Below are 27111 nucleotides of genomic sequence, written 5' to 3'. Positions count from 1 at the left end.
TTATACAGTGAGAACATGTTGGTCATAGCTACCGCTTACAGTAGTGTAACGTGCACGGAGGAGTAGACTCGCTAGCCTTGGCTAATGGGTCGGGCCCCTTAGTCGACTGGTTAACGTAGCTGCCCGTGGTGCGGGAGACCCGGGTTCGCTTCCTGGCTGCCCCCTGAATTCGCTAGAATATGCAGTTCAGTGCTTGATTTTTTTTTAAATGATGGTTTTGAATCCAGCAGGTAGACTGGAAAGTAGACTGGTGTGAGATCCTCACAAAAACCTGCCGCAGTGATACCGTTTCAAACGGGGACAGAGGAGTGCACGAACTACTACTACTACTACTACTACTTTCGGCTGCTCCCGTTAGGGGGCGCCACCGCGCATCATCCGTTTCCATTTCTTCCTGTCCTCTGCATCTTCCTCTGTCACACCAGCCACCTGCATGTCCTCCCTCACCACATCCATAAACCTCCTCTTTGGCCTTCCTTGTCTCCTCTTCCCTGGCAGCTCCATATTCAGCATCCTTCCCCCAATATACCCAGCATCTCTCCTCCACACATGTCCAAACTGTCTCAATATACCCAGCATCTCTCCTCCACACGTCCAAACCACCTCAATATACCCAGCATCTCTCCTCCACACATATCCACACCATCTCAATATACCCAGCGTCTCTCCTCCACACGTCCAAACCGTCTCAATATACCCAGCATCTCTCCTCCACACATGTCCAAACCATCTCAATATACCCAGCGTCTCTCCTCCACACATGTCCAAACCATCTCAATATACCCAGCATCTCTCCTCCACACATGTCCAAACCATCTCATATACCCAGCATCTCTCCTCCACACATGTCCAAACCATCTCAATATACCCAGCATCTCTCCTCCACACGTCCAAACCATCTCATATACCCAGCATCTCTCCTCCACACATGTCCAAACCATCTCAATATACCCAGCATCTCTCCTCCACACATGTCCAAACCATCTCAATATACCCAGCATCTCTCCTCCAAACATGTCCAAACCATCTCAATATACCCAGCATCTCCTCCACACGTCCAAACCATCTCAGTCCTGCCACTTTTGCTAAGATTGAGAGGCGTGCACAAACTAAGTGGTAATATCCTTAAAATAGCACCTTTATTTAACCACAGACAGACAGACAGATAGATAGACAGATAGACAGATAGATAGATAGATAGATAGATAGATAGATAGATAGATAGATAGATAGATAGATAGATAGATAGATAATGTAGATAGATAGATAGACAGTCTAGGTAGATACTTCCTTGTCCTACAGGAGGAGATGTTTCTCCAGTGTGTGGAGAACAGGGAGACAACACATTGAGGTTCGGTGGGTTAGGAAGTTCAGTGGCAGAGGAAACAGAACTCCGTCCACATGATGTTGAGAATCAACCACCACTTGATTTCAGTATTAACAACAGCACTTATTTCAAGTACAATAACTCCATTTCTGACACATGCAAGAATAACCATGGTGGCTCCCTTTCATTTTCACGTTGTTTTAACAAATTGTATTAATAAATTGCAAGAATAAACAACATTCGTTCATTCGTTCATTATTATTTACTGCGCTCATGGTAATGCACAGCTCCAGACAGAAACAAGCAATTCATGATCAGACACAACTCAGTTTACACGTGATGGAAAAGGAGAAGGGAGAAGAAAATCTTATTTTATCTGCCCCTTACTCACATATACATACACAACAGAATAGATGGTCTGTCAGTCAGGTACTCAACAACTAACACTTACAGCAACATGGGAAATGAAAAAGAATCGCAAAGCCATACACAGTAATTCACCATCAACTGAAAACCCACTACCTGATGACTCCATACTGTCTACTTATTCTCTCCTAATACATGTTGTTGAACTGAGAGATATTTAAACAACCCTTTACATCCTTCTTTACTAATACATGTTGAACTGAGAGATATTTACACAACCCTTTACATCCTTCTTTACTAATACATGTTGTTGAACTGAGAGATATTTACACAACCCTTTACATCCTTCTTTACTAATACATGTTGTTGAACTGAGAGATATTTACACAACCCTTTACATCCTTCTTTACTAATACATGTTGTTGAACTGAGAGATATTTATACAACCCTTTACATCCTTCTTTACTAATACATGTTGAACTGAGAGATATTTACACAACCCTTTACATCCTTCTTTACTAATACATGTTGTTGAACTGAGAGATATTTACACAACCCTTTACATCCTTCTTTACGAATACATGTTGTTGAACTGAGAGATATTTACACAACCCTTTACATCCTTCTTTACCGATACATGTTGTTGAACTGAGAGATATTTACACTCACCGGTCACAATATTAGGCACACCTGTCCAACTCCTCGTTAACGCAAATTTCTAATCAGCCAATCACATGGCAGCAACTCAATGCATTTAGGCATGTAGACATGGTCAAGATGATCTGCTGCAGTTCGATCCGAGCATCAGAATGGGGAAGAAAGGTGATTTAAGTGACTTTGAACGTGACATGGTTGTTGGTGCCAGACGGGCTGGTCTGAGTATTTCAGAAACTGCTGATCTACTGGGATTTTCACGCACAACCATCTCTAGGGTTTACAGAGAATGGTCCGAAAAAGAGAAAATATCCAGTGAGCGGCAGTTCTGTGGGCGAAAATGCCTTGTTGATGCGAGGTCAGAGGAGAATGGCCAGACTGGTTCGAGCTGACAGAAAGGCAACAGTAACTCAAATAACCACTCATTACAACCGAGCTATGCAGAAGAGCATCTCTGAACGCACAACACGTCGAACCTTGAGGCAGATGGGCTACAGCAGCAGAAGACCACACCGGGTGCCACTCCTGTCAGCTAAGAACAGGAAACTGAGACAGTTCTGATATAAGGACAGTTCCGGTGTAAGGACAGTTCCAGTGTAAGGACAGTTCCGGTGTAAGGACAGTTCCGGTATAAGGACACCTGTATAAGGACAGTTCCAGTGTAAGGACAATTCTGGTATAAGGACAGTTCCAGTGTAAGGACAGTTCCAGTATAAGGACAGTTCCGGTATAAGGACAGTTCCAGTGTAAGGACAGTTCCGGTATAAGGACAATTCCGGTGTAAGGACAGTTCTGATATAAGGACAGTTCAGGTGTAAGGACAGTTGCAGTATAATGACAGTTCCGGTATAAGGACAGTTCCGGTATAAGGACAGTTCCGGTATAAGGACAGTTCCGGGACAGTTCCAGTGTAAGGACAGTTCCGGTATAGGGACAGTTCCCAGACAGTTCCAGTGTAAGGACAGTTCCAGTATAAGGACAGTTCAGAATCAGAGAGAGTGCGATTAACATCATTGTCATGTTTCATTGCTTGCAAATAATGTTTTGATGGACAGCATTGATGGGGAAGTTTGAAACTGACATCTCGAGGTTTGCTTGTGATCAGTTTGTGATTTTGACATTTTGCTGGAGTGGAGTGTGAATTATGTGATGCCACTTCCGGTTTATGTCAGTTTGCGCACTGATCAGTACAGCGGTAAATGGTGAATTTCAGTTTTTGTTATAGCTATAGATTACCACAATACAATTCTTAACAAAGTTCAATAAATAATCATTTTATATAATATATTTAAAAGTCCCGATCATTCGTCAGGTACTTAAAAGTAGTAATCAAATGTCGGGACGTATTGGCAGTTAGGGGGCACTGCTGTGCATATTCAAATATCTGAATTTACAACAGAAACCAAGAAAAAAGAAAGACAGAAAGAAAAAATAATGTTAAGCTTTGTATGTTAATGTATGTCGCTTACCTCCTTGTTTAGTTTAAAACGTTTATTTGGGCAGGACAAATATAGATTAATCAACATTCGAAACAAATGTAAATGTACCTGACTTAGCTAATGGGCTAGTTTCCATCGGCAGTCCCTTTGCCTGATGTTGTTAGTCGTCCCAGGATAATGAAATAGTACAAAAAATAAAAAATAAAGACATGATGCATTTCCTGTGCATGTACATTACATCAAATACTTGGCGGGAAAGGCGTACCCTGCTGACCCCAATGAAAAATAGCATATCAAGGAGCAATTAAAGAAATGGCTATTGCTACAAAAATGTCAGCGGGAAAGGGTTTCAAAATGGCATATTTGATAAAAAAATAAAATAAAATTGTGAATTACATCTTTAAATTTCCTTGAATAGCTTCGCAGCACCTCTGAAGGCTACTGCCCTTTGTCTGGATTACAAATCTGTTGGCTTGGTCATCTGCCACAGCTTTTTCCCCTCTCATTTCTCAGACTCAAACAAACAGCTCCTTAATACAACAATCTAATGTAATGTAATGTAATCTAATCTAACGTAATGTAATCTAATGTAATGTAGTGTACTCTAATGTAATGTAATGTAATATAATGTACTCTAATGTAATGTAATCCCATAAATGGGCCAGAAATTTCTAAGTAGCACATCGTCATAAAATATTTCTGATAAACAGAGCAGGTGATTGCAGAGTTAGCAGAGGTCCCACAGTGTAGTTATCTGCTGCTGCGTTGGTGGGTCACCCACAGCTGTTTGAAGGATGAATTGCTACAGTCAAGAATACACATACTGCCACCCCACCTGTGCATACATACATACATTCATACTCACACACACACACACACACACACACACACACACACACACACACACACACATCCACAACCTCAGCTCAACTACTTCCCTGCATCTATTCAGTCACCCACGCAATCAGCGCCCTTCTTGTTGCTTTGCGGCTATGTCCACCCCATTATAGCACACAGACCTGAGGACACAGAACTTGAAGCCAGTTATTGTTCTGATTCATCAGGGACTCATTGCTGAACTCCAATGATCGTCCCATACTCAGTTATTAGGGGCCGTGTTTAAGTGATGGACCAGTTAGCATGAGCGAAAGCTTTGACGACATGTCTGTTATCTGTGTGGACATGTCATTGTGATCATTACTAAAACTGTGTCTTTCTTCTGCATCATATTCATCATCAAATTGGCAACAATCCCTTGCTTGCCAGAAAAAGTGGCATTGTGAGTTTAAACTGCTTCAGGGATAAATAGAATAATCACCAGTTATCTTACTTGTATTCTGCTAAAGCAAGTCAGGAGGGTAAAAAGTTCTTTCAAAGAGCAAAAAGTTTAATTTTACCTCCTTGTTTTGCTACACTTTGTCCCTGGCTTGTAATGGTATTGCACTGAGAGGAGTGTGTAGTTCCTGGTCTTGGTCTATCAGTGAAAATATAGGCTCTAGCATATAGGCTCTGACTGCTCATGTGTACACTGAGTATGGCCTCACTCTGTTAAACTAGACATAAATCCACTGTTGTGACCTTCTCATTCAGCAGACCCGTTATTTTCTCTGAGCTAGACTAAGGAAGCACCACTATGGTCTGAGGGCCAGGGGAAAGGGGTTTGTTCTGAAGGGGAAGGGGGAGTGAGACCCCATCCAGCAAGCTGTTAGCCACATATCAGCCCTGGGGGACAGATAATCAATGTGGATGTCGTCCGGCCTCATCATCTAGCCAGCACTGGCCCAATTTCCTGCTGATGAGCTAGAGGCCACTGTCTTGGGAGACTCCAGGGAGGCCAAGAGTACAGGGGAGCAGGAGAGAGCAGGGTAGGGTGACAGTGCAAGGGAAGGTCAGTGCTGATAAGGGGGAGTCTCCAGCAGGCTTGCCCCAGACTGGAGCCTTGGAAAGAGAGAGTGAAACCAAATGGGCTCAGCACAGCTAAGCGGAGCCTCTGGTGCCTTGTGTGTCATGAGTTAGGGTTGTTAGACAGAAACCTAATAGGCAATAAGGGACATAGTTGTCAATTTGTGTATAATTGGTGTTGAGAACTTGGAGCCTGTGAGGCCATGTTGCAAGACAATAGAATTCTACCAGCTAAGCAATGCTGCTGCAGTCAAACCATATGATAAATTAGCTTCAACTTTTTAGCTGTAGATTGTAACATGTCCTTGTGCAGCCATAATGTTTCTGATTGCCCCTGAGAGAAGGTATGCAGTATGCTGTTACCGTCAAGCATTAGCATCACGGGGCCAGCTCGTCCTGAACCCTGAACCCATTTTAACAATAATTACATTTGGTGCAGTGAAGACTATTTTCTCTGTCTGAAGATCACTGTTTCTTCATTTTAGTTGAAAATGACTACTCTAGTTAACACAGGCCTCCAAGGCAAAAAGCTGTCAACACTAGATGTTTTTCTGTAGATGCCCGTTGAAGCCATTTTTTCTTCTCCTACATCAAGAGGTCTCGAAAGACTCATTATTCATAGTCACCTCTAAGTAAAGGGAGGAAGGAGAAAAGCAGTATGAAGAAAGAAAAAAAAAACAGGCAAAAGACAGCCTGCACAGTCTCTCTCTCCCTCTCTCTCTCTCTCTCTCTCTCTCTCTCACTCTCTCTCCCACACACACACACATACAATGACCATCTATATAGTGACTACCAACCTCCCATATAAGATACAGATAAATGACAGCAGATCATATGTGTATGTATGTATGTATGTATGTATGTATGTATGTATGTATGTATGTATGTGTATGTATGCATGTATGCACGTACATACATATGTGTGTGTATGTATGTATGTATGTATGTGTATATATATTATACACACACACACACACACACACACACACACACACACACACACACACACACACACACACATATACACACACGCACACACACATACACACACACACACACATGGTGGTGCTGGAGGACCATGAATGAAGTTTTCATTCATGTCCAGCCACAGTTATACTGTGGTGTGTCTGGAGCCCAGAAAGATGATCCATAGCTCCATATGCACATAAGGATCAACAGTACATGCTCTGCAGTGTGCAAGGTGAGGTGGACTGCCAGATCTCATGGATGCACCCAAAATGCTGTGACATATACTATACCTCCGCAGGGCCTGGGGGAAATAAGTTGAGTGCAAGGGAAAAAACTGAGGAAGAAGAGAAGAAGAGCCAAAAGAAGGAACATGAGAGAGAGAGAGAGAGACAGACAGACAGACAGACACACACACAGAGAGAGAGAGAGAGAGAGAGAGAGAGAGAGAGAGAGAGAGAGAGAGAGAGAGAGAGAGAGAGAGAGAAAGCGAGCGAGAGAGAGAGAGAGAGAGCAATGCAGGCTCTACACAAAATGAACAGAGACTGGTGAGAAATGAAGTTAAAGGAACCAAGGTGTCAAAAAAGACGGCCACTAAAGATTGTGCCATTTAAAAGCATTAAGTCAAGGAGACCCTTGCTTCAAGTTAATCACCACATGAACACCAGAACGTTCTAGTTACTCACCACATAAACACCAGAACGTTCTAGATACTCACCACGTGAACAACAGAATGTTCTAGTTACTCACCACGCGAACACCAGAACATTCTAGTTACTCACCACGTGAACACCAGAACGTTCTAGTTACTCACCACGTGAACACCAGAACGTTCTAGACACTCACCACATGAACACCAGAATGTTCTAGTTACTCACCACATGAACACCAGAACATTCTAGGTACTCACCTCATGAACACCAGAACGTTTAAAGATACTCACCACATGAACACCAGAACGTTCTAGTTACTCACCACATGAACACCAGAACGTTCTAGTTACTCACCACGTGAACACAAGAACGTTATAGTTACTCACCACGTGAACACCAGAACGTTCTAGGTACTCACCACGTGAACACCAGAATGTTCTAGATACTCACCACATGAACACCAGAACATTCTAGTTACTCACCACATGAACACCAGAACGTTCTAGTTACTCACCACGTGAACACCAGAACGTTCTAGATACTCACCACGTGAACACCAGAACATTCTAGATACTCACCACGTGAACACCAGAACGTTCTAGTTATTCACCTCGTGAACACCAGAACATTCTAGATACTCACCATGTGAACACCAAAACGTTCTAGATACTCGCCACATGAACACCAGAACGTTCTAGTTATTCACCACGTGAACACCAGAACATTCTAGATACTCACCACATGAACACCAGAACGTTCAGTTATTCACCACGTGAACACCAGAACGTTCTAGATACTCACCACGTGAACACCAGAACAACCAGGATGTCACTCAACCTGAAACCACCATGGGTGGTCAACATGACCGCTGCGGTGTTTAAACTCTATGCTGTATCAAGATAAATACCCAGCTGATGCATTAATGCATTTCATATGTTAGTGGGTCGGTTAGGACACAACAGACACTAACATTTGAACCACTATAATACTGTTTTTAAAAATATAACTTCAGAGGAGCTTGAATAGCCAAACTGAAAAATGAAAATATTACCTGAAAAACAAAACAGGAAACACATATTGCTAATCTAAAAACGTAACAAGGCCTATAAAACGTGACATGTAACGAAACAACTGAACATAAATATTGAAACAGTCCCAAACCACGACCAGAACTTAAAAACTACTGGAACGACCGTGGGCTGTCAAAATGACCGCTGCAGTGTTTAAACTCTACATTGTGTCAAGATAAACACCCAATTGAGATATTAATGCACTACATATGTTAGTGTGTCTGTTATGACACTAACTGACACCAACATTAACATGTTAACAACTTTAATGCTATTTTTCAAACAATTTAAAATGGCCACCGTCCAACGCCTGTAAATACTGCAAGGCCTCGGTGGTAGTCATGGTGCGCCTGTAATGGCGTCTCATCCCCAGACATGTTGAACATCATCACACATCAAGGTCACACTATTTCTCTCCACTCGAGGGCACTAGTGTGTTTCTAGGATACAGCAACGAAGTTCACGTAGGAAATTATGTGAGAACACGTCATAAATACTGACATGACACAACCAACACGTCATAAATACTGACATGACTTCACCAACACATCTCATAAATACTGAGATGACACCACCAACATGTAATGAATACTGACATGACACCACCAACACGTCATACATACTGAAATGATGCCACCAACACGTCATAAATACTGACATGACACCACCAACACGTCATAAATACTGACATGACGCCACCAACACATGTCATAAATACTGACATGACGCCACCAACACATGTCATAAATACTGACATGACACCACCAACACATCATAAATACTGACATGATGCACACCAACACGTCATAAATACTGACATGACACCACCAACACGTCATAAATACTGACATGACACAACCAACACATGTCATAAATATTGATGTGAGGCCACCAACACGTCATAAATACTGACATGACACCACCAACACGTGTCATAAATACTGACATGACACCACCAACACGTGTCATAAATACTGACATGACGCCACCAACACATCATAAATACTGACGTGACACCACCAACACATGTCATAAATACTGACGTGACACCACCAACACGTCATATATACTGACATGAGACCACCAACACATGTCATATATACTGACATGACACAACCAACACATGTCATAAATACTGACATGACGCCACCAATTCATGTCATAAATACCGACATGACACCACCAACACGTCATAAATACTGACATGACGCCACCAACACGTCATAAATACTGACATGACACCACCAACACGTGTCATAAATACTGACATGACGCCACCAACACGTCATAAATACTGACATGACACCACCAACACGTCATAACTACTGACATGACACCACCAACACATGTCATAAATACTGACGTGACACCACCAACACGTCATAAATACTGACAGGACACCACCAACACATGTCATATATACTGACATGACACCACCAACACAATGTCATAAATACTGACATGACGCCACCAACACGTCATAAATACTGACTTGACGCCACCAACACGTCATAAATACTGACATGACACCACCAACACATGTCATAAATACTGACGTGATGCACACCAACACGTCATAAATACTGACATGACACCACCAACACGTCATATATACTGACATGACACCACCAACACATGTCATAAATACTGACGTGACGCCACCAACACATGTCATAAATACTGACGTGACACCACCAACACGTCATAAATACTGACGTGACACCACCAACACGTCATAAATACTGACATGACACCACCAACACGTGTCATAAATACTGACATGACACCACCAACACTTGTCATAAATACTGACATGACACCACCAACACGTCATAAATACTGATATGACGCCACCAACACGTCATAAATACTGACATGACGCCACCAACACGTGTCATAAATACTGACATGATGCCACCAACACGTCATAAATACTGACATGACACCACCAACACGTCATAAATACTGACATGACACCACCAACACATCATAAATACTGACATGACGCCACCAACACGTCATTAATACTGACATGACACCACCAACACGTCATATATACTGACATGACACCACCAACACGTCATAAATACTGACATGACGCCACCAACACATGTCATAAATACTGACGTGACACCACCAACACGTCATAAATACTGACATGACTTCACCAACCAACACGTCATAAATACTGACATGACGCCACCAACACGTCATAAATACTGACATGACGCCACCAACACGTCATAAATACTGACGTGACACCACCAACACGTCATAAATACTGACATGACACAACCAACACATGTCATAAATATTGATGTGAGCCCACCAACACGTCATAAATACTGACATGACACCACCAACACGTGTCATAAATACTGACATGACACCACCAACACGTGTCATAAATACTGACATGACGCCACCAACACATCATAAATACTGACGTGACACCACCAACACATGTCATAAATACTGACGTGACACCACCAACACGTCATATATACTGACATGAGACCACCAACACATGTCATATATACTGACATGACACAACCAACACATGTCATAAATACTGACATGACGCCACCAATTCATGTCATAAATACCGACATGACACCACCAACACGTCATAAATATTGACATGACGCCACCAACACGTCATAAATACTGACATGACACCACCAACACGTGTCATAAATACTGACATGACGCCACCAACACGTCATAAATACTGACATGACACCACCAACACGTCATAACTACTGACATGACACCACCAACACATGTCATAAATACTGACGTGACACCACCAACACGTCATAAATACTGACAGGACACCACCAACACATGTCATATATACTGACATGACACCACCAACACAATGTCATAAATACTGACATGACGCCACCAACACGTCATAAATACTGACTTGACGCCACCAACACGTCATAAATACTGACATGACACCACCAACACATGTCATAAATACTGACGTGATGCACACCAACACGTCATAAATACTGACATGACACCACCAACACGTCATATATACTGACATGACACCACCAACACATGTCATAAATACTGACGTGACGCCACCAACACATGTCATAAATACTGACGTGACACCACCAACACGTCATAAATACTGACGTGACACCACCAACACGTCATAAATACTGACATGACACCACCAACACGTGTCATAAATACTGACATGACACCACCAACACTTGTCATAAATACTGACATGACACCACCAACACGTCATAAATACTGATATGACGCCACCAACACGTCATAAATACTGACATGACGCCACCAACACGTGTCATAAATACTGACATGATGCCACCAACACGTCATAAATACTGACATGACACCACCAACACGTCATAAATACTGACATGACACCACCAACACATCATAAATACTGACATGACGCCACCAACACGTCATTAATACTGACATGACACCACCAACACGTCATATATACTGACATGACACCACCAACACGTCATAAATACTGACATGACGCCACCAACACATGTCATAAATACTGACGTGACACCACCAACACGTCATAAATACTGACATGACTTCACCAATCAACACGTCATAAATACTGACATGACGCCACCAACACGTCATAAATACTGACATGACGCCACCAACACGTCATAAATACTGACGTGACACCACCAACACGTCATAAATACTGACATGAGACCACCAACACATGTCATATATACTGACATGACACCACCAACACGTCATAAATACTGACATGACGCCACCAACACGTCATAAATACTGACGTGACACCACCAACACGTCATAAATACTGACATGACACCACCAACACGTCATAAATACTGACATGACGCACACCAACACGTCATAAATACTGACATGACACCACCAACACGTCATAAATACTGACATGACACCACCAACACGTCATAAATACTGACATGACACCACCAACACGTCATAAATACTGACATGACGCCACCAACACGTCATAAATACTGACTTGACGCCACCAACACGTCATAAATACTGACATGACGCCACCAACACGTCGTAAATACTGACATGACACCACCAACACGTCATAAATACTGACATGACGCCACCAACACATGTCAAAAATACTGACGTGACACCACCATCACGCACAAATAATGCGATGGTCATGTTGACCGCCCATGGTCATTTTCAGTAGGTCTTATCTTTTTTTCTTTTTTTTTTTTACCTAAACCCATTTTAATGCAAATATACACTCACCGGCCACTTTATTAGGCACACCTGTCCAACTGCTCATTAACGCAAATTTCTAATCAGCCAATCACATGGCAGCAACTCAATGCATTTAGGCATGTAGACATGGTCAAGACGATCTGCTGCAGTTCAAACCGAGCTTCAGAATGGGGAAGAAAGGTGATTTAAGTGACTTTGAACGTGGCATGGTTGTTGGTGCCAGACGGGCTGGTCTGAGTATTTCAGAAACTGCTGATCTACTGGGATTTTCACGCACAACCATCTCTCGGGTTTACAGAGAATGGTCCGAAAAAGAGAAAATATCCAGTGAGCGGCAGTTCTGTGGGCGAAAATGCCTTGTTGATGCCAGAGGTCAGAGGAGAATGGCCAGACTGGTTCGAGCTGATAGAAAGGCAACAGTAACTCAAATAACCACTCATTACAACCGAGGTATGTAGAAGAGCATCTCTGAACGCACAACACGCCGAACCTTGAGGCAGATGGGCTACAGCAGCAGAAGACCACACCAGGTGCCACTCCTGTCAGCTAAGAACAGGAAACTGAGGCTACAATTCGCACAGGCTCACCACAATTGGACAATAGAAGATTGGAAAAACGTTGCCTGGTCTGATGAGTCTCGATTTCTGCTGCGACATTCGGAAGGTAGGGTCAGAATTTGGCGTCAACAACATGAAAGCATGGATCCATCCTGCCTTGTATCAACGGTTCAGGCTGGTGGTGGTGGTGTAATGGTGTGGGGGATATTTTCTTGGCACACTTTGGGCCCCTTAGTACCAATTGAGCATCGTGTCAATGCCACAGCCTACCTGAGTATTGTTGCTGACCATGTCCATCCCTTTATGACCACAGTGTTCCCATCTTCTGATGGCTACTTCCAGCAGGATAATGCGCCATGTCATAAAGCTCGAATCATCTCAGACTGGTTTCTTGAACATGGCAATGAGTTCACTGTACTCAAATGGCCTCCACAGTCACCAGATCTCAATCCAATAGAGCACCTTTGGGATGTGGTGGACCAGGAGATTCGCATCATGGATGTGCAGCCGACAAATCTGCAGCAACTGCGTGATGCTATCATGTCAATATGGACCAAACTCTCTGAGGAATGTTTCCAGTACCTTGTTGAATCTATGCCACGAAGGATTAAGGCAGTTCTGAAGGCAAAAGGGGGTCCAACCCGGTACTAGCAAGGTGTACCTAATAAAGTGGCCAGTGAGTGTATACAATTTAAAGAGCTTTCAGGGAGAGGCAGGTCTGTATCTTTTTTTTCACAAAATTATTAAACTTTGAAAATCAAAAACTGTCAAAATGACAACCTTGGTCTTGGTCTTGGTTTAACATTGTAGATAAGTGATTATAATAAAATGACGGCCTTGGTCTTGGTCTTGGTTTAACATTGTAGAGAAGTGATTATAATAAAATGACGGCCTTGGTCTTGGTTTAACATTGTAGATAAGTGATTATAATAAAATGACGGCCTTGGTCTTGGTTTAACATTGTAGATAAGTGATTATAATAAAATGACGGCCTTGGTCTCGGTCTTGGTTTAACATTGTAGATAAGTGTAAATCCCCCAAGGCACGGCGAACACAAGTAGCTTTCTTGAACAGGTTTAACGAAGTCTCCAAATCTCCATCAACACCTTGAAAACTGTATACATGAAACAATACAATTAGCACAATTAACATAAAATCAGACCGCACATAACATGGGCTACACATAGCGTACATAACGTACCTCATTGGCTGCATGCCAGAATGAGGGAATTGTCCGTGAAATTTGCAAAGATTGTCTTTGATGTCCGAAAAAAGACCGCGGGCCACCCGACAGTCCATGCATCATCCCGCTAGGAAGCAGGTGGAAGCGCGCGACCGGAAAAGATGGAGAAAACACGTCTCCCAAACAACGCGAGACCACACCCAAACGCACAGATGGAAACAATCACAAACAAATCAAATCATGTGTCACCCATCAACCAACGAACAAACAACGTACAAACCAACCATGGAATCAACCATTAATATGAAATGTAAATAACATTATGGCGACATTTACACTCCCACCAAATTACACAAACTTAACAGTATGTGGGATTTCTCAAAAACAATGTTATTGCAGGTACCATATCATCAAAGGATATTTCTCAAAGTTAGAAAGGTAAGTTTAAAGGTAAGTTTTCCTTTTCCTTTTTTTTTTCTCAACAGGTAAACTTATATATCATAGGTACCAGGTAAGTAAGAAATATTTCTTTCAATGTGTGAAATAAATAAAACTGTTTCCTTCTCAGGGGTGAATGGTAAATAAGAAACTCGCTGTAGTACTCTGTACTCTAATCTGCTTCTATTAAAGTAACGACTTTGTGTATAGGTCTTTCTAGATACATTGTGCTGGTTGTAGCTTTCCCTTTGCTATCGAATGTGGTGTGGCTAACTAGCAGCTTCAGCTTTCTGACCCTACCATCTTGCCCTGGGTAGACTTCAGTGACTCTTGCTAGTCTCCACTCGTTGCGTGGTGTCTGTTCGTCTTGGAGAAGGACGATGTCATTGACTTTTGAGTTCCTTCTGTTTTTACACCACTTCCGTCTTGGTTGCAGGTTCAGAAGATATTCTTTCCTCCATCTGGTCCAAAACACGTTGGCCATTCGCTGTAATCTTGTAACTGCCTTTACAGCTCTTGTCCAGTCCGAGAACTTCTTCAGGTGGTCTAATAAAGATCTCTGTTCCTTTGTCTCAGTGTTGCACACGAGAGCCTTTCGAAGTTCGGGATCATCTTCGTTGACTTCTCCCACCTTGCATTCTCTGTGGAGTGGACCCTCTTGCAAAAGAAACTTTGGGCCGGTGAACCAGTTTGAGGACTTAAGTTGGTCTGCAGTCAAACCTCGAGAGGCGTGATCCACGGGGTTGTTCTCAGAAGCAACATCTGGTGTCACTTGTCTCACTACTATTCGATGACTCGTTCCGATGGCATCTCCATAGTCTACATAGGGACTTCTACACCCCACAATGCTCCATCCTAGGTCCGTGCATTGTGCGTAGGGCTGGTTTGCTTTGCCAGATACGACTTCTCTTGGGAGAAGGGCTTGTGAGCAGTTGTACCCGATGAGCAGGCTTACTTCACATTCTTGTAGAGGTGCTATCTTTTTCTGAAGGTGCCCCAGGTGGGACCAGGCTTTCGCTTTTTTGTTTGTTGGTATGTGAGCTGTTGGCTGGAATGAACTCCTGTGTATAGGCTGTTGGTAGGGAGATCTTCTTTCTGGAGTAGAAGCCACGGACTTGTAGATTCACTCTTTGAGAGTTTACTGTTGTGGTTGCAGTCATCGTAGTGAGCTTGAGCTTGACTTGGTCTTTGTTGGCATTTAGCGTTTCAGCTACTTCACTTAGAATAAAGGTTGAGTCACTTTGAGAGTCCAGCAGCGCATACACGAGGACTTCATGTTCTGGGCAGGTTGCCGATGAGAGCCAGACAGGAAGTATTGCAGGGGTATGTGTGCCAGCCTCACCAACTATTGCTCTGTGTGAAGTAGCAGCTGTGGGCGTTTCTTCAGGAGGTGATGATTCGGGTTCCTCTTTGCTTGGTCTTTGCTTTTCCTTGGCTTGTGGTGGCCTCTTGTCGCCTTTGGCTCTATCCGCGTGCAGGCAGGTAGGGTGCCGCTTGTGCCACACGTCACACTCACTTCTGCTGCTGCATTTCTTTGAGTGGTGGCCAGGCTTGAGACAACCAAAGCACAGCTTGTTTTCTTTAACAACGGCTGTTCTCTCTTGAACTTCCTCCTTCATAAACTTTCTGCATTTGTGCAATGTGTGTCCATTCTTCTTGCAGAATACACATGTCATGACCTCTTTTTCATCTGAACTTGTTGTCAGTACCTTTGCTCCAACGGTTCTATTCCATTTGCCTCTTGGATTCTCAGCTTCGCCTTGCTTGAGTGACTGCAGAGAGGTGATGGGGTTACAGGCGATCTTTGCTTCTTTGGTTAGAAATGCGACGAACTGGCTGAAGGTGGGGAACTGGTTGTTCCGTTCTTCTATTTCATTAGACTTCCGGTTCCACCTAGCAATTAACCAGTCCGGTAGCTTGGAGAGAATCTTCCTGTTTTAATTGCAGTCATTCAAGATTTCCAGAGACTTTATGTGGGTCATAGCGGCCTCACAACTGCGGAGAAAATCAGTGAACCTTCTGAGCTCGAGGCTATCCTTAGGTCCCATCTTGGGCCACGTGTGGAGCTTGTCTCTGTACGACTGTGCGATTGTGAATGGGTTTCCATATCTTTCGTCCAATAGCTCCCATGCAGCAACATAGGCAGACTCGGTGCCGAGTAGGAAATAACCATCGATCGCTTTCTTCGCGTCTCCATCCACATACCTACGGAGGTAGTAGATCTTCTCATTTTCCTTGATATTCTTCTGGTCGATCAGCGTTTCAAGTGACAGTCTCCAGTCATTGTGCATCAATAGATCCCCACTGAATACTGATGGCTCAGGGATTGGGATTATGTTGGTACTCACTGCATCTGCTAGCACCTTGATGAGCTCTGCTGTACTTTCATTTGGGGAGGTGATCACAGTGTTTGGTGCAGAGAACACATACGGGGATGGAGGACTTGTGGGAGCAGGCACTTGCTTGACTGTTCTCAACTCACTATCCAGTGTGATCTCTTTCTTCTCTTCTTCTGTGACCTCCTCTTGATCATACACTTCTATTCTCGCTTGTGCTGCATTTAGACTTTTCATCGTCTCCAAATGCTGTACCTTTCTTCGCTTCTCTTGCAGCGTCCTTTGGCGAGCTGCATGTTTCGCTTCCAGTTGAGCCTTGATTTTAGCTTCCTCTTCCTCTCTCTGGATTCTTAGTTTCAGCTCTTCTGCTTCTTGTTCCATTCTCCATTTCAACTCTTCGGCTTCTTGTTCTAAACGACGCCTTATAGCAGCTGCCTCTTGCTTGGCTATGTCATTTCTAGCTTCTTCTTCCAGTCGCTGTATTTCCTGTTGTTCTCTTTCTTGTTCTTGTGACACTTTCAGAACAGCTTTGCTTGCAGCGACATCAGCAGCAGCGTCTTGTCGTTTTTCAGTGGACCTGTTTGTATGTAGCGAGGTCCTCTTCGAGCCAAAGGTGAAACTACTAACACTAGAATTGAACAGAGAACCTGCTTCAGGCCAATCTGGTTCTTCCTCTTCAGGTGCAAGTCCGCCCAGTCGTCTTGAAGCTCTGTCTACGATGAACTGGGCTACTTGGATGCACAGACCGACTCTCCGACGTGCTTCGTGGTCTGGTATTACAATTTGCTGTAGCTCATCAAAAGCACACTGGACGTCTGCAGAGAGACCACGGACTTCACCGATGACGTCGTTGAGCATATCATCAGATACTGGCTCTGTCTGTAATAATATCTTCTTGGGAAATTTAACCTGAATTCTCCATTTATCATACATTAATTTGAATCTTTGTTGAAGACCTTTTATTTTTTTGTCTTGCATTCCTTTACCCTTCTCTGTCAGAATTCTGGTTCTTTCACTTCGTCTAGTACTGTCTTTAACTTGATCAGTAAGCTCTCCTTGCGCTGACATCTTGTAAACTTGTTAGTAGGTAAAGGTTAATGTAAATATAATGAACCTGTCAATATAATAAATATGTAAGCCTTTTTAAACTTACTGCTTGCTGTGTGAGTATTTATGAATTTTAGAATTGTTTCTCTAAAATAACCTTCACTTATGTAAACCCCTTTTTAGTTCAAATGCATCAAATAATATTGTTCAATGAAATTATACTTATACTTTAAACTTCAAAGCACACTTATTTCAAACATGCAAAAGGAATTCAGTCAGACCTTATTATCTTGAAAATCACACCCAAATATAAGCTAGTCAGTGAAAGACTTCAAAACGTGGTAAACATGGACCTCTAGCGATTGCTTGTTGTTATTACTTTCAATCAACGCACATTTCACGCACACAACTTATGGCACATTTACAAACGCCCTTTTCTTAGATCACTAACTTCTTAAGTGTCCAAGCTCTTTATGGCTTCGTTTTGCAAATAGCCCTTACGCAATCTTCTTGCCTTTAATGTGCATGTAAAATGCGAGCTGAGCTTAGCTGTCATTTGCACCGTCATGCAGTCCCACGCGCGTTGGTGAAACCAGGTGGCGAAACAAACATCGGCGCCATCTTTAGTCCCACTTGCGTTGGTGAAACAGGTCGAGTTTTCACTGTAAATCCCTCCAAGGCACGGCGAACACAAGTAGCTTTCTTGAACAGGTTTAACGAAGTCTCCAAATCTCCATCAACACCGTGAAAACTGTACACATGAAACAATACAATTAGCACAATTAACATAAAATCAGACCGCACGTAACGTGGGCTACACATAACATACATAACGTACCTCGTTGGCTGCATGCCAGAATGAGGGAATTGTCCGTGAAATTTGCAAAGATTGTCTTTGATGTCCTTATAGCTTCCGTGACAAACACTGACCCATGATGCCCGCGAACAACGAGAAAAGACCGCGGGCCACCCGAAAGTCCATGCATCATCCCGCTAGGAAGCAGGCGGAAGCGCGCGACCGGAAAAGAAGGCGAAAACACGTCTCCCAAACAACGCGAGACCACACCCAAACGCACACATGGAAACAATCACAAACAAATCAAACCATGTGTCACCCAACAACCAACGAACAAACAACGTACAAACCAAGCATGGAATCAACCATTAATATGAAATGTAAATAACATTATGGCTACATTTACAATAAGTGAATATAATAAAATGACGGCCTCTGGCTGCACGTGAGAGTCAAAAGAAAACTGCCAGGTAGCCCCCTCATCAATCAAACTCCACCTCACCAACGTAGTGAAGGTTCACTCTGACTGCACGTGAGAGTCAAGAAAATACTGCCAGTTAGCACCCACACCCCTCAATCTCCATCTCACCAGGGTAGTAAAGCTTCACTCTTATGCTACGTTCAGACCAAAGGCGGCGAGAGAGTTCGCGCCGCTTTGTTCGCCCGTGTTTGGCCGCCAGCTCCGCCAGGTGTGTTCGAATACAACGCGAATTCGCTGTGTTGACGTCACAACAAGCAGGCTAGTTACACCAACGCTGCTAGCAAGTTTGCTAGACCGCACACAACAAATACCACACACGAGCAGTTTGTGTTTACTTGTGATCATCGTGGATGAGCGACAGAGATCAGTTGCGGTGGCTCTGCTTTATATCAACTTGCGCCGCCGAAACCGGCGTCAGCGTTCTGTTTGGGTTCATAGCATAAACCGGAGACGTGCCCAGCTTGGCGAATTTCACCGGCTCGTTTAGGAGTTGCGTTTGGACGGCGTCCGAAAAGAATTCTGGGTAGGGGGCGTGTATTCGTTCCCAACATGAAGGCGGGTTCTAACCCTACTTGAAGGTGATTGGCTATCGCCTGACGAAATATTCGCCCGAGTTGGACATTTTTGAACTCCCGCGAAGGCGCGTTCGTCGCTCGATTCGCCCAATTCGCGCCGCCCATAATTTCGCCGCGAATTATTCCGCCCATTCGCCTCCTCCCATTGACTTTGCATGCATTCGCGCCGCCCAAAAAATTCGCGCCGCCTTTGGTCTGAACGTAGCATTACATCCCATGGGAATCAAGAGAATACTGCCAGTTAGCACCCTCACCCCTACCTTACCAGGGTAGTGACAGTTCAGTCTTACTTCACGTGGGAGTCAAGAGATCACTGGCCAGTTAGCACCCTCACCCCTCAAACTCCACCTCACCAGGGTAGTAGAGGTTCACTCTGACTGCGGCCTCCCGGCATGGTGACGACTGTGGTGTAATACGCTAGGGCTGGCCGATATGGAGCAAACATGATATGTCGGTGTCTGAATGGCGATACACAATATATATCTGGGTATTTTCTACGAAGTAGGCTAAATGTTCAGTTGTAAGTCAAAGCCATATGTGAGATGTTACAAGAACTTCTATTAAAACACATGAACTAGATCAAAATAAAATGCCAAGACAGGCTTTCCTTCCCTGTTTTAAAATATACAGCTGCACAATTTATCAATGTGTACATGAAAAATGCTCTGGAAATAAATAGACCATATTAAATAAAAAATAGTCTATTGTGGGAGTGCAGGAATGAGGAGACGGAGAGATCGAGTCGAGTCCATTCCATTTACTCACCACACAAAACAACACCAATACAGCACAATCCCTCGTGGCAACCAGCTAACCACTAGGCTGCTGCAAACATGGCTCCCCGGAAACCCCAAGCAGTGCCTACGTCAGCACTCTAAAATGTCTGCCTTAAAGGAGCAGCAGCCCCTGGTGAATCTACCCTCAAATGTGTATCACCACACAGGTCCCCCCAGAATTCACCATCACGAAAAAACGCAAAACAGTAATGCAACACAAAAGTACTCAGTGAAACAGTCAACGTCTCCGGGGGCGGACCAGGCGGCCAAAACGGCTGCGCTGAATGGGTATAGGGGCAGGGGCAGGGGACAGAGCCGGAGCCCGGGCAGGGGCCGAGGCTGGGCCAGGGGCCTGAGAAGGGGGGCGTCCACGCTGCGAGGGCAGGGCCAGTTCGACCGGCCCACCCAGGTCCAAATGGGCAGTCTTGAGACGGTTCAACCGAGACCTGCTCCGGCTTGCTCCCCCATGTCCACCACAAAGTTCTTAGGCCCCGCTTCCAGGATGCGGAAGGGCCCGTCGTAGGGGGGCTGCAGGGGGGTACGGTGGATGTTGTGGCGGATGAAGACATACCTGGTTGACAGCAGATCCTTGGGGATGTAGGACTGAGGGAGGCAGTGGTGAGATGTAGGGATCGGAGCGAAAGCATTGGCACTGTCCCGGGCCACAGCCCGATGAGAAGCTGCTGACCAGGGGGCCACAGCATCCAGGGGAATCTCACCCGGGACATGCTGCGGCTGGCCGTAAACCAGCTCAGCAGATGAGGACTGGAGGTCTTCCTTGGGGACAGAGCGAAGGCCGAGCATGACCCACGGGAGGCGATCAACCCAGTTGCTGTCCGTGAGGCTGGCACGAATAGCGGCCTTCATAGACCGATGAAACCGCTCACAAAGTCCATTGCCCTGCGGGTTGTATGCTGTGGTGCGGTGCAGCTTCACCCCCAGCCCCCCCGCGACTGCAGTCCAGAGCTCTGACGTGAACTGCAGGCCCCTGTCAGAGGTGAGGTCAGCCGGCGTGCCAAAACGGGCCACCCAGGACCCGATGAACACCCGGGCCATCTCAGTAGACGTGGTCGATGACAGGGGAACAGCTTCCATCCACCTGGTGGTCCTGTCCACCATGGGGAGAAGGTGAGTGAACCCGTGGGAGGGAGGCAGGGGGCCAGCCAGGCCCACATTCACATGGTCAAAACGCCTCTCGGGCACCAGGAATGGCGCCAAGGGGGCTTTGGTATGACGGTGTACTTTGGAACGCTGGCACGCCATGCAGGAGTCAGCCCAGGCCTTGACGTCCTTCCTGAGGCCGGGCCAGACGAACTTTGCTCGCACCAGCTTAGTGGACGCCTTTACACCCGGGTGGGAAAGGCCATGGATAACGTCAAAAACACGGCGCTGCCAGAAGGTGGGAACCATGGGGCGGGGCTGGCCCATGGAAACGTCGCAGAGGAGCGTGGCATTGGAGCTGTCAAACACCACATCCTCCAACCGCAGCCCTGCAGCAGCCGTCCGATAGGCCTGGATGTCCGCATCAGCTGCTTGGTCTGCAGCCATGGCAGTAATCGAGTCCCAAGTGAATGGACCCTGCCACCGCCCGGGAGAGGCAGTCAGCGACCAAGTTGTCCTTGCCAGCCACGTGCCGGATGTCCGTGGTAAACTCCGAGATGGCAGAGAGCTGACGCTGTTGGCGCCCGGACCACGGCTCAGAAGTGTTGGCCATGGCAAAAGTCAGCGGCTTGTGGTCGACGAAGGCAGAGAAACGGCGGCCTTCCAACAGGAACCTGAAGTGTCGGGAGGTGAGGAAGAGACCCAGGAGCTCCGGGTCAAAGGTGCTGTACTTCCGCTCATTGTCCTTAAGCTGTTTGCTAAAGAAGGCAAGGGGCTGCCAGGCGCCGCCCACCCACTGCTCGCACACTGCCCCGACCGCATAGTCAGAGGCGTCAGTCGTGAGGGCAATCGGGGCAGTGGGGGATGGGTGCGCCAGCAAAGTGGCATTGGCCAGCGCAGCCTTGGCGTCGTCGAAAGCTTCGTCCATCTCCGGGGACCAGTCTACCTCGCCCTTGGCTTCCTTGCCCCGCAGGGCCTCGTACAACGGCCGCATGCGGTGAGCTGCGTGGGGAATAAACCTATTATAAAAGTTAACCATGCCCAAGAACTCCTGCAGGGACTTCACAGTGCGGGGGTGTGGAAAACTGGCGAAGGCGTCCACTCTGGCAGAAAGCGGAATGGCTCCCTGCGGGGAGATGCGATGGCCGAGGAAGTCGATGGACGACAGGCCAAACTGGCACTTGGCTGGGTTGACTATGAGTCCATGTGCACTGAGCCGCTCGAACAACTGCCGGAGTTGCGTCAGGTGCTCCTCCGCGGATGCGCTGGCCACGAGAATGTCATCCAAGTAAACAGAACAAGAACGGCACATCCCGTAGCACAGAGTCCATCAGCCGCTGGAACGTCTACGCTGCCCCCTTGAGACCGAAGGGCATCCGCAGGAACTCAAAGAGTCCAAATGGCGTGATGACCGCTGTCTTGGGCACGTCCCGAGGGTGGACCGGTACCTGGTGGTAGCCCCGCACCAAAACTACTTTGGAAAAGATGGTGGCCCCCGCCAGGTGGGCGGAGAAGTCCTGTATGTGCGGGACGGGGTACCGGTCAGGGGTTGTGGCGTTGTTCAGGCGACGAAAGTCGCCGCACGGACGCCAACCGTCTTAGAAACCATGTGCAGGTGGGAGGCCCACGGGCTGTCCGAGCGGCGCACAATGCCGAGGCGTTCCATGGGGGCAATCTCCTCCCTGGCGATCGCGAGCGTAGCAGAGTGCATAGACCGGGGGGCCGTCGGTGGCAATATGGTGCTCCACGCCGTGCTTGGCCACCGCTGACGAGAACGTAGGTGTGGTGAGGCCAGGGAACTCTGCGAGCAGTCGTTGATACGTGTCTCCGGCGGCGAGCATGTTTGACAGGCCGAGCGTCCCTGCACCTCCCAGTGTGCACGGGTATGTAGCGAAAGAGACAGCATCGATCAAGCGACAGTTTGTAACATCCACCGGCAGCCTGAAGACGCACAGGAAGACCGCGCCCAGGAGGGGAACCGACACCGCGGCCATAACGAAGTCCCAGCCGAAACACCGCCCGCCGAAACACACCTCCACATACCTGGTGCCGTAGGTACGTATGGGCGTGCCGTTCGCGGCATCCATCGGGGGGCCTTGTCCGCCGGCCATGGTGTCCGCGGCCGATGCAGGCAGGATGCTATGCTGAGCGCCCGAATCGACCGGCAGCCGCCGGCCAGATGAGGGGTCCGCCGAGCCCAAAACGGCCAACATCTTCTCCAGCAGGCGATCCGCCTTCTCCATCTCCGACAGCTCGAAGAGCTGCAAAAGGAAGCCTTGAGTGCGCCGTATTTTCCCACAGCCGGGGGGCTTCCAGTAACCCCATAGCTCGGGCCGTCGTCCGGGTATCCAACGCCGCCACCACATGGAAATACTTCGTACCGTACCGCGTTATTCCTCCCAGCTCGAACTGGGCTTCAGTGTGCTGAAACCATGGCCGGGGACGGTGCTGCCAAAACTCGGGCAACTTCACCGTCGCTGCTGAGATGCTAGCGCTAACATGAGCCATACCGTTAGCATCGCTCGGAGCCGGAGCGGTATCGTCATCGCTTTGGGTCGACATGTTCGTTGTCAACGTGCGGAGTCACCATAGTGGGAGTGCAGGAATGAGGAGAGGTCGAGTCGAGTCCATCCCGTTTACTCGCCACACAAAGCAACACCGACACAGCACAATCTCTCCTGTCAACCAGCTAACCAACCGCTAGCTGCTGCTAACATGGCTCCACCCCGGAAACTCTAAGCAGTGCCTACGTCAGCAGTCTGAACGTCTGCCTTAACAGAGCAGCAGCCCCTGGTGAATCTACCCTCAATTGTGTATCACCACACTATATTAAATAAAAATAGTCTATATTAAAAAAAAAACAGGCATAACCACATTCCAAAATGGAAAAAAAGATACAGCCCTGCCGCTCCCTGAATTGCCCTAAAATTGTATGTTTGCATTTAAATTGAGTTTTAGATCAACGGCACAAAAAAGTTACGATAAGATCTTCCCAAAACGACCATAAGAGGTCAAAATGACCGCTCGTATTTTGCTCGTGATGGTGTGCGTCATGTCAGTATTTATGACGTGTGTTGTCGCGTGATTTCCTTCGTGAAGTTCTTTGCTGTGTCCTAGCAACACACTAGCGCCCTCCAGTGCAGACAAATAGTCTAAACTTGATGTGTGATGACGTCCAACATGTCTGGGTACAGACGCCGCTACAGACGCACCATGACTCCCACCGAGGCCTTGCAGTATTTACAGGCGCTGGAAAGCGGCCGTTTTAAGTTGTTTGAAAAATAGTATTAAAGTTGTTAAAATGTTAATGTTGGTGTCAGTTAGTTTCCTAACAGACCAACTAACATATGTAGTGCATTGATATCTCCTCTGGGTGTTTATCTTGATAGACTATAGTTTAAAAACCGAGTCGGTCACGTGCTAGTATTTTTTTAAGTCCCAGTCGTGGTTTGGGACTGTTGTAATATTTATTTTCAGTTCTTTCTTTATTTTTGTTACATGTCACGTTTTATAGGCCTTGTTACGTTTGTTAGATTAGCAATATGTGTTTTCCGTTTCGTTTTTCGGGTAATATTTTCACTTTTTCTATGTTGCTATTCAAGTTCCACCATGTCTCTCTGAAGTTTAAATTGTTTAAAAAAATGATTAAAGTTGTTGAAATGTTAATTTTGGTGTCAGTTAGTTTCCTACCAGACACATTAACATATGCAATGCATTACTGTATCAGCTGGGTATTTATCTTGACACAATGTAGAGTTTAAACCCCGGCCGTCATCTTGACCGCCCATGGTGGTATCAGGTCGTTCTTGTGCTAAGAAAGGGGCTATGTATTTTAAAGCAACATCAAACAATATCGATATGAACGGTATTGTCTCATCCTATATCTTGTCTGAAAATATACTGATAGAACGTATTGTAGACAACTGGAAAAGGGTGTACCACAACTGTCTGTGTAACTGGGAGTTTACTGTTTTCGTGGTGAGCTCTTACCATGCTGGTGACATCTTGTTTTGGTGAAGCTATAAACCTTGTCTCCTCCATCTCTTTCTGTGATGCAGGTTTTGTGTGGGGGACAAGTTTTTTCTGAAGAACAACATGATCTTGTGCCAGACAGACTACGAGGAAGGGCTGATGAAGGAGGGATACGCGCCCCAGGTCCGCTGACCCCTTCAGAAAAAGAGGAAGGGGGCAGATTGGGGGATGGAGAGTTTGAAGAAGGAGAGCTTGCAATCACACAACAAAAGCGCTATTTCCTCCTCTCCAGCTTCTGTCCCTCACATGTACATAAACTAAGCCAGCTCTCTTCGAGGGGGAGAGACTCTACTGTACAGTGTAGCCATGGAGACTGACATGTGACAGGGTGGCCCTGTAAACCTGTACAGGACTACTTGTATAAAATAAAAGAAAAAAGTTAATTTTTGGTGAGGGTTGCCTCTCCCCTCCTGGCCTGCTAACAGACCTTACAATGAATTCTAGTCAACAATCCTTCCCAGGTGACCCCAAAAACATAAAAATATGCTGCCTAAAATGATGTCAACGTAAATCCCCAATGAATGTAATCTGAAGAGTGGCAAAAAAAATAATTAAAAAAAATAAATGATGACGATGGTATGAATGGATGTTAAATGTATTGCTTACAAGAAAGTTACTTTTGTTCAACTTTAAAAGTAACAAGGGTCAATTTCATCTAGAAAATGCATTCCTACGAGCCTACTTCATGCTGCATTCGGGCACCTTCCCCAAGCCTGAACGTTGGTCTCACTGCAGGCATGGTTCTCCATGGTTCTTTGTGGTTCTTCATGGTTCTTCTCAAATGGGGTTATGCATTTTTGTGGAGACAGTCATTCTATTTATTAAAACCCTTGCTTTCATACTAGTCAAGTCAGCTGAAAGTAAAAGCACCAGGGCTGGGTTGAAGTTGTTGTTGGTCAGCAGTGGGTGGGTGGGTGGGCTGTAGAGTTGTGTGGGTGGGGCTAGTTGGGATGATTTATTAGGAGGGGGTTGGTTACTTTTTGTACACTGTATTTATTTGATAGGCTTCTAGTGCATCACCTGTTGTCCAAAACGTTGGCGTTCATCAACATGCTGGCACCTGGTTCCACTAGGGGTCACTATATGATTTCTGGTGGGCTTGTCGTTACGTGGAAACAGTAATGATGTTTTCAGTTATGCTCACAGCTA

General features: G+C 45.7%; 1 protein-coding gene across 2 annotated transcripts in view; it reads left to right on the top strand.

Moving 5' to 3' along the window:
- Window positions 1-26094, top strand: part of lmo3 (LIM domain only 3) — a 237778-nt gene extending 211684 nt beyond the window's left edge. For both annotated transcript variants that reach the window (XM_056277087.1, XM_056277086.1), the window contains exon 4: window positions 25989-26094. In XM_056277087.1, the coding sequence (XP_056133062.1) occupies window positions 25989-26094 (106 nt within the window). The remainder of the gene's footprint in view (window positions 1-25988) is intronic.
- The last annotated feature ends 1017 nt before the right edge of the window (window positions 26095-27111 follow it).

The sequence above is a fragment of the Lampris incognitus genome, chromosome 3 (genome assembly GCF_029633865.1).
Source record: "Lampris incognitus isolate fLamInc1 chromosome 3, fLamInc1.hap2, whole genome shotgun sequence".
Lineage (NCBI taxonomy): Eukaryota > Metazoa > Chordata > Actinopteri > Lampriformes > Lampridae > Lampris > Lampris incognitus.
Note: the sequence above shows the minus strand (reverse complement) of the source record. Positions and strands in the feature narration are given on the sequence as shown.